The 16,627-nt window shown below is 47.9% G+C and overlaps 1 protein-coding gene across 1 annotated transcript in view; it reads left to right on the top strand.

The window, feature by feature from the left end:
• Positions 1 to 11,979, top strand: part of B4GALNT2 (beta-1,4-N-acetyl-galactosaminyltransferase 2 (SID blood group)) — a 322,537-nt gene extending 310,558 nt beyond the window's left edge. The window contains exon 10 of the mRNA XM_073681079.1: positions 11,416 to 11,979. Coding sequence (XP_073537180.1) covers positions 11,416 to 11,627 — 212 coding nt within the window. The 3' untranslated portion in view covers positions 11,628 to 11,979. The remainder of the gene's footprint in view (positions 1 to 11,415) is intronic.
• Positions 11,980 to 16,627: the final 4,648 nt, after the last annotated feature.

The following is a 16,627-nucleotide window of genomic DNA, read 5'->3' as shown; positions in this document are numbered from 1 at the left end:
CCTCCAAAACTTTGAGGACTCCACCAAGATGGTGAGCAGCGATGATGCCATAATTAGCGTCACCATCCCGCTTCTCTGTCTTCTGAAACGCTCTCTGCTCACAATCAAAGAGGATGCATTGCAGGCGGAGCACGATGAGATGGAGTAAGGAACCATACAGGGTGATTACACACAGCCAAGCCTCATCTCATCCCAACGTGGATTGGGTGACAATGAGGAAGAGGAGGAGGAGGAGGAAGGACAGGAACTAGTTTCATGCACTATAGACAGTACCACCTGCAAAGCTGTCATACCGTCTGTTCAGCGTGGGTGGCCAGAGGACATCTTCTCATTTAAAGAGTTTTCTGTATTTTCTTGACTATGAAAATTGTACATTCACACTGAAGGCATCAAAACTATGAATTAACACATGTGGAATTATATACTTAACAAAAAAGTGTGAAACAACTGAAAATATGTCTTATATTCTAGGTTCTTCAAAGTAGCCACCTTTTGCTTTGATGACTGCTTTGCACACTCTTGGCATTCTCTTGATGAGCTTCAAGAGGTAGTCACCGGAAATGGTTTTCACTTCACAGGTGTGCCCTGTCAGGTTTAATAAGTGGGATTTCTTGCCTTATAAAAGGGGTTGGGACCATCAGTTGTGTTGCGCAGAAGTCTGGTGGATACACAGCTGATAGTCATACTGAATAGGCTGTTAGAATTTGTATTATGGCAAGAAAAAAGCAGCTAAGTAAAGAAAAATGAGCGGCCATCATTACTTAAAGAAATGAAGGTCAGTCAGTCCGAAAAATTGGGCAAACTTTGAAAGTGTCCCCAAGTGCAGTTGCAAAAACCATCAAGCGCTACAAAGAAACTGGCTCACATGAGGACCGCCCCAGGAAAGGAAGACCAAGAGTCACCTCTGCTTCTGAGGATAAGTTTATCCGAGTCACCAGCCTCAGAAATCGCAGGTTAACAGCAGCTCAGATTAGAGACCAGGTCAATGCCACACAGAGTTCTAGCAGCAGACACATCTCTTCAACAACTGTTAAGAGGAGACTTTGTGCAGCAGGCCTTCATGGTAAAATAGCTGCTAGGAAACCACTGCTAAGGACAGGCAACAAGCAGAAGAGACTTGTTTGGGCTAAAGAACACAAGGAATGGACATTAGACCAGTGGAAATCTGTGCTTTGGTCTGATGAGTCCAAATTTGAGATCTTTGGTTCCAACCACCATGTCTTTGTGCGACGAAGAAAAGGTGAACGGATGAACTCTACATGCCTGGTTCCCACCGTGAAGCATGGAGAAGGAGGTGTGATGGTGTGGGGGTGCTTTGCTGGTGACACTGTTGGGGATTTATTCAAAATTGAAGGCATACTGAACCAGCATGGCTACCACAGAATCTTGCAGCAGCATGCTATTCCATCCGGTTTGCGTTCAGTAGGACCATCATTTATTTTTCAACAGGGCAATGAGCCCAAACACACCTCCAGGCTGTGTAAGGGCTATTTGGCCAAGCAGGAGAGTGATGGGGTGACCTGGCCTCCACAGTCACCAGACCTGAACCCAATTGAGATGGTTTGGGGTGAGCTGGACCGCAGAGTGAAGGCAAAAGGGCCAACAAGTGCTAAGCATCTCTTGGAACTCCTTCAAGATTGTTCGAAGACCTTTTCCGGTGACTATCTCTTGAAGCTCATCAAGAGAATGTCAAGAGTGTGCAAAGCAGTCATCAAAGCAAAAGGTGGCTACTTTGAAGAACCTAGAATATAAGACATATTTTCAGTTGTTTCACACTTTTTTGTTAAGTATATAATTCCACATGTGTTAATTCATAGTTTTGATGCCTTCAGTGTGAATGTACAATTTTCATAGTCATGAAAATACAGAAAAATCTTTAAATGAGAAGGTGTGCCAAACGTTTGGTCTGTACTGTATATATATATATATATATATATATATATATATGTGTGTATATATATATATATATATATATATATATATATATATATATATATATATATGGTTATTTTTTATATTTTAAAAATTAAAAAAAGGAAAATGGGCTGATGCAAAAGTTTGGGCACCCTTGGAGATTTGTGTGCTCAGATAACTTTGACCAAGGTATTAAACTCAATTTGCCTGTTAATGTTATGGCTTGTTCACTATTTTCATTAGGAATTGTGATGCAAATGTCCCAGCTTTGTAAAAACCCAACCTCCTCTAATCTTGTGCCAAAAAACAGCAACCATGGGTTCTTTTAAGTAGCTGCCTAGCACTCTGAAAATGAAAATGGTGGAGGCCCACAAAGCAGGAGAAGGCTATAAGAAGATGGCAAACTGTTCTTAATTTGCCCTTTCCTCAGTTCGATAAGTAATTAAGAAATGGCAGTTAACAGTAGCAGTGGAGGTTAAGACAAGGTCTGGAAGACCAAGCAAAATTTCAGTAACAGCTGCTCATAGGATTGCTGGAGAGGCAAATCAGAACCCACACGTAACTGCAAAAGATCTTCAGAAAGGTTTAGCAGACTCTGGATTTGTGTACATTGTTCTACTGTTCATAGACACCTGCACAAATATGGCCTTCATGGAAGAGTAATCAAAAACCTCTCATGTGTCCTCACCATAAAATTCAGCATCAGAAGTGTGCAAAAGAACAGCTAAACAAGTCTGATGCATTTTGGAAACAAGTCCTGTGGACTGATGAGGTTAAAATAGAACTCTTTGGCCATAATGATCAAAGGTATGTGTGGAGAAAAAAGGGCACAGAATTTCAGGAAAAACACATCTCGCCAACCGTTAAGCATGGGGGTGGATTAAACATGTTTTGGGGTTGTGTTGCAGCCAATGGCATGGGGAACATTTCATGGGTAGAGGGAAGAATGGATTCAATGACATTTCAATACATTCTTGATGCAAACATAACACCAGCTGTAAAAAAGCTGAAGTTGAAAAGAGTATGTCTTCTACAAATGGATAATGATCCTAAACACATGTCAAAATCCACAATAGATTACCTCAAAAAGGCGCAAGCTGAAGGTTTTACAATGACCATCACAGTCCCCTGATCTGAACATCATTGAAAATCTGTGGCTAGACCTCAAAATAGCAGTGCATGCAAGATGACCCAGGAATCTCACAGAACTGGAAGAATTTTCCAAAGAATAATGGATGAAAATCCCTCAAACAAGAATTGAAAGACTCTTGTCTGGCTACAAAAAGCATTTACAAGCTGTAATAGTTTCAAAAGGGGGTGCTACTAGCAACTAACCATGCAGGGTGCCCAAATTTTTGCATCGGCCCATTTTCCGTTTTGTAATTTTTAAAATGTAAAAGATTAAAATATTTTATTTTATTTTTGCCAAAAATACAAAAGAAATGTGTCATCTTTAACTTTAGGCCTTTTAGAGATCATTTCATATTCAACTTGCTTAACTGTTCACAACAACAGTAATTTTGACCAGGGGTGCCCAGACTTTTACATGCCACTGTATGTGACAGTGCGGCAAACTTTGCGGTGATCACATCATGGCTTTAGGACATCAACAAGAAGGTTTGACAAGATGGAGAAGAAATAAAGAAAATAGCTGTAATCAGACGAGACATTAGTGGTAAGTTACTAGCTGCACATACTTATTCTGTATCTGCACCATTCAAAGGTTTACATGGGTGATCAGTGGCACTAAACGACCACTGATAGTTAAACCATGATCATTGTTCGTGGCAGTGCAAGTCCTGTTTACAGAGGACGATGATCTTTTGTGTTGCACATAAAATCATTTCACCTGATGAATGAGAATTTGCTCATCCTTTGGATTATCGTCAGCCTGTTCACACTGAAAAGATATATGATAAGAACGCTTCTTCAACAATTATATTTGCAAATAAAGCTGCATTTACACAGAGAGCTGATTGGATGAACCCCTTAATGACCAATGATGGACATAGCACGTCATGAGTGGTTGTCAGTTCCTGCATCATGACGTGCTATGTTCGTCATGACCTTAAACTGTCACTGTTTAAGTAAACATGCAGTGACTGTTCCGTGCTGACAGCTGTCACTGGCAGCTGAGCGGTAAGGGAAGAGGTGCGGGGACCCATGACGTCAGTCTCCGCACTCAGGGGAATGTGATCGGCCAGTCAGTCTGACTGATTGATCACAGCATAACCGTGCAAGAGCTGCTGAAATATCAGCACCTCCCACCCGATCACAGCAGGAGCTCGGCGCTGCTAGTGGCCGAGCTTCTGCAGCAACAACCAGGGATGGTGCCAACACCGCCCCAGGCTATTTAACCCCCTAATTGCTGCAATCGAGAGCAATTGCAACATTTGGGAGGCAGGGAGAAGAAGGGGGCTCTCTCTGCCTTCATATCTGCGCCCCCTCGACGTCATCATGGGGGCCCGATCGTTGCCATGGTGATTCGAGGTCGTCATGATGACCCCTGGGTCACCAAGCTATGGAAAGCAACTTGGACCATATACAGAGCATGACCTAAGATACTTCTGCACAGGTGTAATGCAATGCTGGTGCATTATGACTCGCACGCGGAACCGGGCGATAGGGAGACGCTGGGAGTAGTAGTGGCGGCCCGGTCCCGCGGCTCAGGGTGGTCAGACCAATGGTAGTCTGCTATGTGCTTCAGATAATGTCCGACTACGCCACCCGTGGATTGCGGTTATTAGGAACCGCAGCTGCAAGGCAGTCCGCTGGGGCTGATGACGTGTGCAGCTGGGATGGTGTGACTCCCCACGGGAAGAGTGCGGCCCCAGGGCAGTGTAGTGGATGGTGGGAGTGATGGTAGTGAGAGTCTCGGTACTGATAGTGCTGGAGGCGCGAAGGAGCACACGGACAACAAGTTACAGTCCAAGGTCTTTACTCACGGTTAATATCCAAGTCACTTCTGCAGGGAATGACTGCCCGAGCCGTGCTGCGTCCACCAGGTGAGGGGCTCGGTCAACTCCCAGGCAGTTCTGGAGCATAGCACAGGACCCCCTTTTATCCTTTGTCTGGCCTGCCTCACCAGTGACCCACTTTTGTCCAGCTGCCGCGGACCTGTGCGGTTAAACGTGGGCCCCGTCCTCCGCTGTCCTATATGGTGCCTTCCTAGCAGGTTTGATGAGGTGTCGCACCAATATATGATCATGACGACCGGTCTTTGGCTGAGGGTAGTTTCTCCTCCACCAACTTGGGATCCGGTACCCTTAATCTGCCTGACCCTTCACCCTGGATTCTCGTGGGTTCTTAGGGTCCCTTCCACCTTCTTGTTCCTGAGCCCTTCTGTTTCTCTGTCTCTTCTGCTCCCTTTCCGTTCCTTCCTGTTCCTTTCTGCTCCGTTCTCTTGGAGCTGAGATGAGCCAGAATCTCAGCTCCCCTTCACCTCCTCCTCGGCCTCTAACTAGGCCCTTCTGGAGTAGAGCTCCTACAGAGCCTCTACTCCCTGTCTCCTCCTCTCTGGACAGAACCTAGATCTAAGATGGTGCCCACCTTTTATACCTCCCTCTAGCCATGAGCCCAGGTGACCAGCAACCAATGGGCTCCTACCTACGCTCAGGAACTGCCCCCTATCTGCCCCTACAGCACTGGGTGTTCCACCCCCCTTCCCCACTCCAGGCAGGGACATGGTCGGTCGTGCCTGCACTTCTGTCTAGTGGGAGCACCGTTGAGCTGTCCCTCGGAAATGGGGTGTGTGTGCTGCATGCAGCTAACTGAGCCCTGGTCCATACTCCATCCTTACCTGGGAGTGGAATATCATACCTCTGGTCTGAGGTGCAATACCCCTGTAGCGGCCGAACCCTCGGGGCGCTACATTCCCACCTGGTAAAGCACAGCACGTCCTCGGGCTGGAAAAGAGCAAAAACAGTTGATTACAGGACATGCAAAACTTTTTAAAACTTTTCACATTTAGAAACGGACGACATTGTTCAACTCCCTTTATGGGACACACTTTTCTTTTCTTGTCGCACTATTATAAAACACATATTAATACTTCTGGAACTCTTTTTGTATAAAACATCTTATAAAACATTTTGCATTATCATCTAGCAGCATATAAAACTTTCTCATGTCAAACATTTTTAAGTAAGGCACATTCTTGGATTCTTGGATTATGGCCGCGGTGCAACTTGCGACCAGGTGTTCTTTCTTCTTCTAAGTGCAACAGTCCAGCAAATTTGCCTTGAGGTAGACGTTGCAGTCTTTTTATAAAACCAGTAGGGGGCGCTTTAGGAAGCGCAACTATATACAAGGGGTGGCCGCTTTCAGTCCTCGGCCAGTTTTGGGAAAAGGAATGGCTGCTCACAGTCCTCAGCCTGGTAGGGGATGTAGGGGATAATTTTCACACAGTCCTATATCAGTCCCAACGGGGACCACACTTCAATCTAGTAACAGTTCTCATACCCTGACGGGTAACTATATACAGTTCAATTTACCGTTCCTTAGTAACGGTGTTCTCCTGATGCTCCTTCGCCTTGGTAGTCTTCAGGCCCGTCCGGGCCCTCTTGGTACTAGGGGTCAGAGTGGTACCGTTAAGGCAGGGGGCGCTGGTGAGGCAGCGGCGCCCGGGTGTACTAGGCCTTGCGTCCCGGCCTGTGACGTCTCCTGCTTTACGGCGCCCGGTTTCAGAGGGCACAGCGTGGGGCGGGGCATGACAGCGACATCTGCAGCCTGAGGCCTAGCTGGCGGCGGTGGAGGCGTGGTATCAGGTACGGTCCCCGGGGCTTCGGGTCCCGCAACGGAGGGTGGGGGCAGACTGGTGGTCTCAGGGCTTGGGGTGATGACGTCCCCGTTACCTGCCTCGGTCTCCGTGGCCTCCTCCGCGGCGTCGTCCGCAGCCGCCGGTCCACCTTCACTGCCCTCAGAGGCAGGCGTGCTGCTCGGCCCTGGTGGTGTCTCCTGCTGGCCAGTTACGTGCTGCTGGGCCAACTCCTCCTTCCACCCGGCAAACACGTCTTGCTGCGCCTGGACCATCCTCCGATTTAGATCCCCCAGCGCAGCTCGCGCGCACTCCGGGTCTCTGGACCGCTGTGCCAGCAACTCCGTTAAGCTGCAGGGTGGTTCAGCTTGCAGCAGGCTACGGGCCAAGGTGCTGGTGGTGTTCGGTGCTCCTTCTATTCCCGGGTGCGGTATGTCCAGACTGATCCAGACCACCCCCTGCCCCGCAGTTTTCTTCTCTTTCCGCCCCCATGGGGGGGGTCCTGGGGCATCCTGCTGACAATCACTGTCAGGGGCAGCCCCCCCACGTTGATGGACATTTCTACCGCCGTGCTCATGGTTGTTGGGGGCGGACTTCCTCTTTGGCGCCATTCTGGGACTCGGCCCACGATGGGAGGCGGCCTCCTGTGGTCTTTTGGCGCGCACATTATGGCGCTCGTTCTTCTTGGGCGGGCGCCATCTTTAGTACAACAAAACAGTCTCTTTTCAGGCGCGCAGTACCCGTTGGGAGCGGGCACGAAATCCTGCCGACTACGCCAAAGCTGACTCGCCCCCTGGGCCGTGGGGCACGCGGAACCGGGCGATAGGGAGACGCTGGGAGTAGTAGTGGCGGCCCGGTCCCGCGGCTCAGGGTGGTCAGACCAATGGTAGTCTGCTATGTGCTTCAGATAATGTCCGACTACGCCACCCGTGGATTGCGGTTATTAGGAACCGCCGCTGCAAGGCAGTCCGCTGGGGCTGATGACGTGTGCAGCTGGGATGGTGTGACTCCCCACGGGAAGAGTGCGGCCCCAGGGCAGTGTAGTGGATGGTGGGAGTGATGGTAGTGAGAGTCTCGGTACTGATAGTGCTGGAGGCGCGAAGGAGCACACGGACAACAAGTTACAGTCCAAGGTCTTTACTCACGGTTAATATCCAAGTCACTTCTGCAGGGAATGACTGCCCGAGCCGTGCTGCGTCCACCAGGTGAGGGGCTCGGTCAACTCCCAGGCAGTTCTGGAGCATAGCACAGGACCCCCTTTTATCCTTTGTCTGGCCTGCCTCACCAGTGACCCACTTTTGTCCAGCTGCCGCGGACCTGTGCGGTTAAACGTGGGCCCCGTCCTCCGCTGTCCTATATGGTGCCTTCCTAGCAGGTTTGATGAGGTGTCGCACCAATATATGATCACGACGACCGGTCTTTGGCTGAGGGTAGTTTCTCCTCCACCAACTTGGGATCCGGTACCCTTAATCTGCCTGACCCTTCACCCTGGATTCTCGTGGGTTCTTAGGGTCCCTTCCACCTTCTTGTTCCTGAGCCCTTCTGTTTCTCTGTCTCTTCTGCTCCCTTTCCGTTCCTTCCTGTTCCTTTCTGCTCTGTTCTCTTGGAGCTGAGATGAGCCAGAATCTCAGCTCCCCTTCACCTCCTCCTCGGCCTCTCACTAGGCCCTTCTGGAGTAGAGCTCCTACAGAGCCTCTACTCCCTGTCTCCTCCTCTCTGGACAGAACCTAGATCTAAGATGGTGCCCACCTTTTATACCTCCCTCTAGCCATGAGCCCAGGTGACCAGCAACCAATGGGCTCCTACCTACGCTCAGGAACCGCCCCCTATCTGCCCCTACAGCACTGGGTGTTCCACCCCCCTTCCCCACTCCAGGCAGGGACATGGTCGGTCGTGCCTGCACTTCTGTCTAGTGGGAGCACCGTTGAGCTGTCCCTCGGAAATGGGGTGTGTGTGCTGCATGCAGCTAACTGAGCCCTGGTCCATACTCCATCCTTACCTGGGAGTGGAATATCACACCTCTGGTCTGAGGTGCAATACCCCTGTAGCGGCCGAACCCTCGGGGCGCTACAATTATACCTGAGATCAAAGTAAAAAAAGTGAAAGTCCCATAGAGGGACTAAATGAAGTTAAACAAAAATTGTAAAAATATATATTTTTAAAAAATTACAAAATAATAATAATATTATACCAATAAATACCGATACACATTTTTATGTAAAAAAAAATGAAATAAAATAAGTGCACATATTTGGTATCACCATGTCCGGAATGACCCGATCTATAAAACTGTCACATTAGTTAACGTCTTCAGTGAATGCTGTAAAAAAAAAAAAAAAAACATGGCAAACTATGCTTTTCCATCATACCACTGGAAAAAAAACTGAAACAAAATGCGATCAAAAAGACGAATGTAAATAAAAATGGTATCACTGAAAACATCATTTTGTCCTGCAAAAAACAAGCCGCCAGACAGCTCTATCAGCGGAAAAGTAAAAAAAATTATAGCTCTCAGTATAAAGCAATGCAAAAATTATTATTTTCCATAAAATAGCTTTTATTTTGTAAAAGCGAAAAAACATAAAAAATTACAGAAATGTGGTAATGCCGTAATCGTACCGACCTGAAGAATAAAGTTGCCTTACCAATTTTACCAAATGTCATAAAAAAAATCCCCCCCAAAAAATTCCTGAATTGCTACTTTTTGTTCATTCTTTCTCCCAAAAGTCGGAATAGAAAGCGATCAAAAAATATCAAACGCCTGAAAATGGTATCAACAAAAACGTTAACTCGTCCTGCAAAAAACAAGCCCTGACATGACTCAATCAGGAGAAATATGGAAAAAATAATTATAGCTCTCAAAATATGGAGATGCAAAAACTGTTTTTTGCAAAAAAAAAAAAAAAAAGCATCTTTTAATGTGTGACAGCAGCCAAATATAAACTATATAAATCTCGTACCACTGTAATTACACTGAAGAATAGTTGTCTAATCACTTATACCGCACGAGGAATGGCGCAAAAAATAAATAAAACTAACTCTTCACCTGATATTGATTTGTTCATTCTGCCTGCATCCCAAAGATCACAGTAAGGCTCTGCTCACATTTATCCTGCGCGCTGCACTGAGCGCTTACACCGAGGTTTCCTTGTAAATCTCTGAAATACGTGATTCAGACGGAGCCCCCGGTGTAAGATTTCCTATAATAAGGCAGATGAAGACACTGTGGATGCTATCTGGCCTATCATCCTGCAGTGTCCATCTTTTAAGGCGTGCACAACAGCGCGGATGGAAACAGTTTTGTGAATCTCTGAAAAGAAGGGCAGTACTGAACAGAGGCTAGATGGAGTTCAGAGTAACTCTCCTGTTTCATTATAAATTAATGGAATGGATCTCTCTGGGAATTTATCTACAGGTGCAGTGATGATTTGACTCCATGGGAGTTTTCCAGAAACAAGCGGCAGTGGATGTTGCTGAGTGAAAACTGAAAATCTGCTATTATAGTGCCCAGTACGTTGTAGTGCCCAGTACATTATGCCCAGCACGTGTTTCTGGAGACATTCACCCAAAAATTAGGCAGGCTCTAATCGCTACAGAAATGGCAAATATGTGGACGCTAAATGTGGTTTAGGCACACTATGGGGCTTAAAAGGGAGAGGGGCATTTGGATTTGGGAGTGTAAAATTTGCTGGATTTCTTTTGGTGAGTGAGGAGCCATAGCGCTTTTCCAGAACCTTTGTATTAACAGTAACGTTGGAAGCACCCTATATTTCCATTGACAAATGATAGACCATAGTGGGGACTTGCTTTTTTTTGTGGATTGAGTTGAAGCTTTTATTGGTCAGTGTTTCATGGATTTCTAGTGGTGTCTGCATATTTTTAATCGTCTCCTGATGGAATAATAAAGATTTGCTATTTTTAAAGAATTTTTTGCTGAAGGATCTTTTCCTGTTTGAAGCTTTTATTGGGAACATTTTACATGACATTTGGGATCACATTTATCCTGCGCTCTACGCTGAGCACTTACATCGGAACTCTACCATCTAAATCTCCAAATGACGTGATTCAAATGAAACCCAGCGAGGGGTATAATTTCCAAACTGGGTCACTTGAGGGGAGTATTCTGCTCTTCTACCACTTAGGGGCTCTGTATATGGAATCCGCAAACTATTCTAGGAAAATCTGCGCTCCCGGAGGTAAATAGCACACAGTCCCTCTCGAGCTTCGCCGTGTAGCTAAGTATTGGGTATTTTCTGTCATATAGGCCCCCCAAAGTCGCTTAAATTGTGATATGGTTCCTAAAGAAAAATGGTTTTGTAAATTTGGAAAAATGAGAAATTGCTGATCAACTTTTAACCCTTCTAATTTTCTAACAAAAAAAAATATGTGACACTGGTCAAATTTAAAAAATGAGGCACGGTGATTAATCTACAAAGTGGCTCGGTCCTTAAGGGGTTAATACTTTTGTTAGCAAAAGAAACTCCCTTTTTATGTAAAGCACCATTTCTTAGTATATAGGGTCTTCTCTTGTTATGTTCAGTCCTGTCCCTTATTACATAGTATCCTCTGTTGTTATGTTTAGAGCTTTAAGTAAGGGAAAAACACCCATGTGTTCATCACGTGTCCTTTCACTTGACCTCCCAATTATATCATATAAACTGCCCGGCCGGCCCTGGCTATTCTTAATCTACCGTTGTCTTACACACTATTGGCTTCCATTTTAAAAATATTTTTTCTTTCTTCAGAGTTCTTCATAGATGGTTTGGGACGTTTAAATGTTGCATCCTGTAATCATGTTTCTATTGGACACCAGAAGAAGGAAAAACCAAAAGATAAAGCATTAGAGGAAAATTTCCATAAGTACAATTCATTCCGGGCAAATACTGCAGACCAAGAGAAGTTTAAGCTGGGCCTACTATATTTTAAGAACCGGCTGAGCTGTTATATCAAGCACTAACCTCCCTACAAGAGCGATCTCCCTTGTAAATATCAAATGTATTAAAGTTTACTTGGAGTTCTCCATTATGACTTCATCAATGTCTTGTAGTTGTCAGTAACAGCACAGGGAATAAAGAGACCGAATAATCATGTATTTTATTCTGTAGATGGGTCTGGCCATGATGGTGTTTTTCTCTCGATGAACCAATATGTTTTTCTTCCTTCTCTCCCAATTCTGGAAATGTTTAAATCTGATTGGTCACTTTGAGTGCTATTACTTATTAATGATAAATAAATAAAGATTATTATTATTAATGATAATTTATAACTAACATTTTTGATAATAATATATATGTTGCATATTCTTGAAATTTTTGTATTATTATTGTTATTATTTATTATTATTATATATAATTTTTGTATAACGTTATAACTTTTCTCAATGGGACCAGCACTTATTTCAAGAATGGGGTATGCCATATTTTTTTGGTTATCCTATAGAAGTCAATGTAGAGAGATGCACATATAAGGACAACTATCCATTCCTGGCAGAACACTATGAGGCTTCATTCTGGTGATAACTCTATAGGGGTTTTTTATTAAGACCTGCATTTCATACACCAGTGTAAAACCATACTTTTGTCTGTTAAAATGTGCCAAATTATTTAAGACGCTCAAATCTATTTACCTGTCCATGTGCTAGAAAATTAAATCTACACTAGCTATAAGATGAGGCAGACAAGGCTGGCATTATGGGGGAGCAAACTGTGCAAAGGCCCACTCACATGGTGGAACTCGCCCAGAGCAAACACCACGGTATGCCCATACAGTTCAATTCTGTACTCTCGCTGCCCTACACTCTTCGTTCTGTAATCCGCAGGTCGCTTTAGTCAGGGCCGGCGTCAGCACCCGGCGCACCCGGGCAAATGCTGGGGCCCTGAGCAGTCGGCGGGCCCACTCACCGTCGGGCACCCCGCCGCGCTATGGGACCCGTGAGCGGAGGAGAGTGGTGCCAGCGCCCGCTCCCCCCGCTTGCTCAGAGCCCAGGCACCTGGCGCAATACTTACCTCTTCACGTGCCTCCGCAGCAGCTCCTGTCTCTTCCGCGGCTGCTACACTGTGACGCCTCAGGTCAGAGGGCGCGGTGAGGTCTTTAACCCGCTCCCTCCCCTGAGCCGTCACAGCGCAGAGCGGGAAGACGCCGGCGCGTGAGTAGTCCGGAGCAGCGGCAGCAGGTGAGGAGTGAGGTGAGTATTTGATTTTTTTTTTTATTGTATGGAGGCGTGGGGCATTATAAGGGAGGGGAGGTGGTGTGGTGTGACATCCTGCATGGGGCATTATAAGCGAGGGGGGGGTGACACCCGGCATGGGGCATTATAAGGGAGGGGGGATGTGACATCCTGCTTGGGGCATTAGAAGCCAGGGGGGGGTGTGAGACATCCTGCAATCCTGCATGGGGTATTATAAGGGAGGGGGGGTGACATCCTGCATGGGGCATTATAAGGGAGGGGGGCGTGACATCCTGCATTGGGCATTATATGGGGATGTGACATCTTGCATGGGGCATTATAAGGGAGGGGGGTGTATGACATCCTGCATGGGACATTATAAGGAGGGGGGGGTGATATCCTGCATGGGGCATTATTAGGGAGGGGCGGTGACATACTGCATGGGGCATTATAAGCAAGAGGGGGGTGTGACATCCTGCATGGGGCATTATAAGGGAGGGGAGGTGACATCCTGCATGGGGCATTATAAGCGAGGGGGGGTGACATCCTGCATGGGGAATTATAAGGGAGGGTAGGTGTGACATCCTGCATTGGGCATTATAAGGGAGGGGGGTGACATCCTGCATGGGGCATTATATGGGGGTGTGACATCCTGCATTGGGCATTATAAGGGAGGGGGTGTGACATCCTGCATGGGGCATTATAATTGGGGGGGTGACATCCTGCATGGGGCATTATAAGGGAGGGGGGTGACATCCTGCATGGGGCATTATAAGGGAGGGGGGGTGACATCCTGCATGGGGCATTATAAGGGGGGGTGGCATCCTGCATGGGGCATTATAAGGGAGGGGGTGTGTGACATCCTGCATGGGGCATTATAAGGGAGGGGGTGTGTGACATCCTGCAGGGGGCATTATATAAGGGTGTAACATCCTGCATGGGGCATTATAAGCGAGAAGGGGGGGTGACATCCTGCATGGGGCATTACAAGTGAGGGGGGTGTGACATCCTGCATGGGGCATTATATAGGTGTGTGACATCCTGCATGGGGCATTATAAGCGAGAGGGGGGTGTGACATCCTGCATGGGGCATTCTTAGGGGGGTGACATCCTGCATGGGGCATTATAAGCGAGGGGGGGTGACAACCTGCATGGGGCATTATGAGGGAGGGTGGGTTGACATCCTGCATGGGGCATTATAAGGGAAGGGGGGTGACATCCTGCATGGTCCATTATAATTGGGGTGTGACATCCTGCATGGGGCATTATAAGGGAGGGGGGTGACATGCTGCATGGGGCATTATAAGGGAGGGGGTGACATCCTGCATGGGGCATTATAAGGGAGGGGGTGTGACATCCTGCATGGGGCATTATAAGGGAGGGGGTGTGTGACATCCTGCATAGGGCATTATGAGGGAGGGTGGGTTGACATCCTGCATGGGGCATTATAAGGGAAGGGGGGTGACATCCTGCATGGTCCATTATAATTGGGGGGGTGACATCCTGCATGGGGCATTATAAGGGAGGGGGGTGACATGCTGCATGGGGCATTATAAGGGAGGGGGTGACATCCTGCATGGGGCATTATAAGGGAGGGGGGTGTGACATCCTGCATGGGGCATTATAAGGGAGGGGGTGTGTGACATTCTGCAAGGGGCATTATAAGGGAGGGGGGTGACATCCTGCATGGGGCATTATAAGGGAGGGGGTGTGTGACATCCTGCATGGGGCATTATATGGGGGTGTGACATCCTGCATGGGGCATTATAAGGGAGGGAGGTGACATCCTGCATGGGGCATTATAAGGGGGTGTTACATCATGAATGGGGCATTATAAGCAAGAGGGAGTGCGACATCCTGCATGGGGCATTATAAGGGAGGGGGGTGACATGCTGCATGGGGCATTATAATGGGGGGTGACATCCTGCATGGGGCATTATAAGGGAGGGGGGGTGACATCCTGCATGGGGCATTATAAGGGAGGAGGGGTGTGACATCCTGCATGGGGCATTATAAGCGAGGGGGGGGTGACATCCTGAATGGGGCATTATAAGGGAGGGGCATGTGACATCCTGCATGGGGCATTATAATTGAGGGGGGGTGACATCCTGCATGGGGCATTATAAAGGAGGGGGGTGTGGCATCCTGCATGGGGCATTATAAAGGAGGGGGGGTGTGACATCCTGCATGGGGTATTAAAATGGGGGGTGACATCCTGCATGGGGCATTATATGGAGGTGTGACATCCTGCATGGGGCATTATAAGGGAGGGGGTTTGTGACATCCTGCATGGGGCATTATAAGGGAGGGGGGGTGACATCCTGCATGGGGCATTATAAGCGAGGGGGGGTGACATTCTGCATGGGGCATTATAAGGGAGGGGGGGTGTGACATCCTGCATGGGGAATTATAGTGGGGGTGACATCCTGAATGGGGCATTATATGGGGGTGTGACATCCTGCATGGACCATTATAAGGGAGGGCGGTGTATGACATCCTGCATGGGGCATTATAATGGAGGGGGTGTCTGACATCCTGCATGGGGCATTATAAGCGAGGTGGGTGACATCCTGCATGGGGCATTATATGGGGGTCTGACATCCTACATGGGGCATTATAAGCGAGAGGGGGGGTGACATCCTGCATGGGGCATTATAAGGGATGGGGGGGTGAAATCCTGCATGGGGCATTATATGGAGGTGTGATATCCTGCATGGGGCATTATAAGGGAGGGGGGGTGACATCCTGCATGGGGCATTATGAGCGAGGGGGGGTGACATCCTGAATGGGGCATTATAAGGGAGGGGGTGACAACCTGAATGGGGCATTATAAAAGAGGGGGGGTGACATCCTGCATGGGGCATTATAATTGAGGGGGGGTGACATCCTGCATGGGGCATTATAAGGAAGGGGGGTGACATCCTGCATGGGGCATTATAAGGGAGAGGGTGTGACATCCTGCATGGGGCATTATAAGGGAGGGGGTGACATCCTGCATGGGACATTATAAGTGAGGGGGGTGTGACATTCTGCATTGGGCATTATAAGTGAGGGGGTGTGACATTCTGCATGGGGCATTATAAGGGAGGTGGGGTGTGACATCCTGCATGGGGCATTATAGGGGGGGTGACATCCTGCATGGGGCATTAAATGGGGGTCTGACATCCTGCATGGGCCATTATAAGGGGGCGGGTGTATGACATCCTGCATGGGGCATTATAAGGGAGGGGGTATGTGACATCCTGCATGGGGCATTATAAGCGAGAGGGGGATGTGACATCCTGCATGGGCATTATAATGGATGGGGGGTGTGACATCCTGAATGGGGCATTATAAGGGAGGGGGGTGTGACATCCTGCATGGGGCATTATAAGGGAGGAGGGGTGTGACATCCTGTATGGGGCATTATAAGCGAGGGGGGTGACATCCTGAATGGGGCATTATAAGGGAGGGGGTGTGACATCCTGCATGGGGCATTATAATTGAGGGGGGGTGTGACATCCTGCATGGGGCATTATAAGGGAGGGGGGGTGACATCCTGCATGGGGCATTATAAGGGAGGGGGGGTGACATCCTGCATGGGGCATTATATGGGGGTGTGACATCCTGCATGGGGCATTATAAGGGAGGGGGGTGACATCCTGCAAGGGGCATTATATGGCAGTGTGACATCCTGCATGGGGCATTATATGGGGGGTGACATCCTGCATGGGGCATTATAAGGGAGGGGGTGTGTGTGACATCCTGCATGTGGCATTATAAGGGATGAGGGGTGACATCCTGCATGGGGC

Source organism: Phyllobates terribilis, unplaced genomic scaffold, assembly GCF_046119375.1.
Source record: "Phyllobates terribilis strain yellow unplaced genomic scaffold, ASM4611937v1 Scaffold_5__5_contigs__length_657084704, whole genome shotgun sequence".
NCBI lineage: Eukaryota > Metazoa > Chordata > Amphibia > Anura > Dendrobatidae > Phyllobates > Phyllobates terribilis.
The sequence above is the reverse complement of the archived record's forward strand: the minus strand, read 5'-3'. Positions and strand labels throughout refer to the sequence as shown.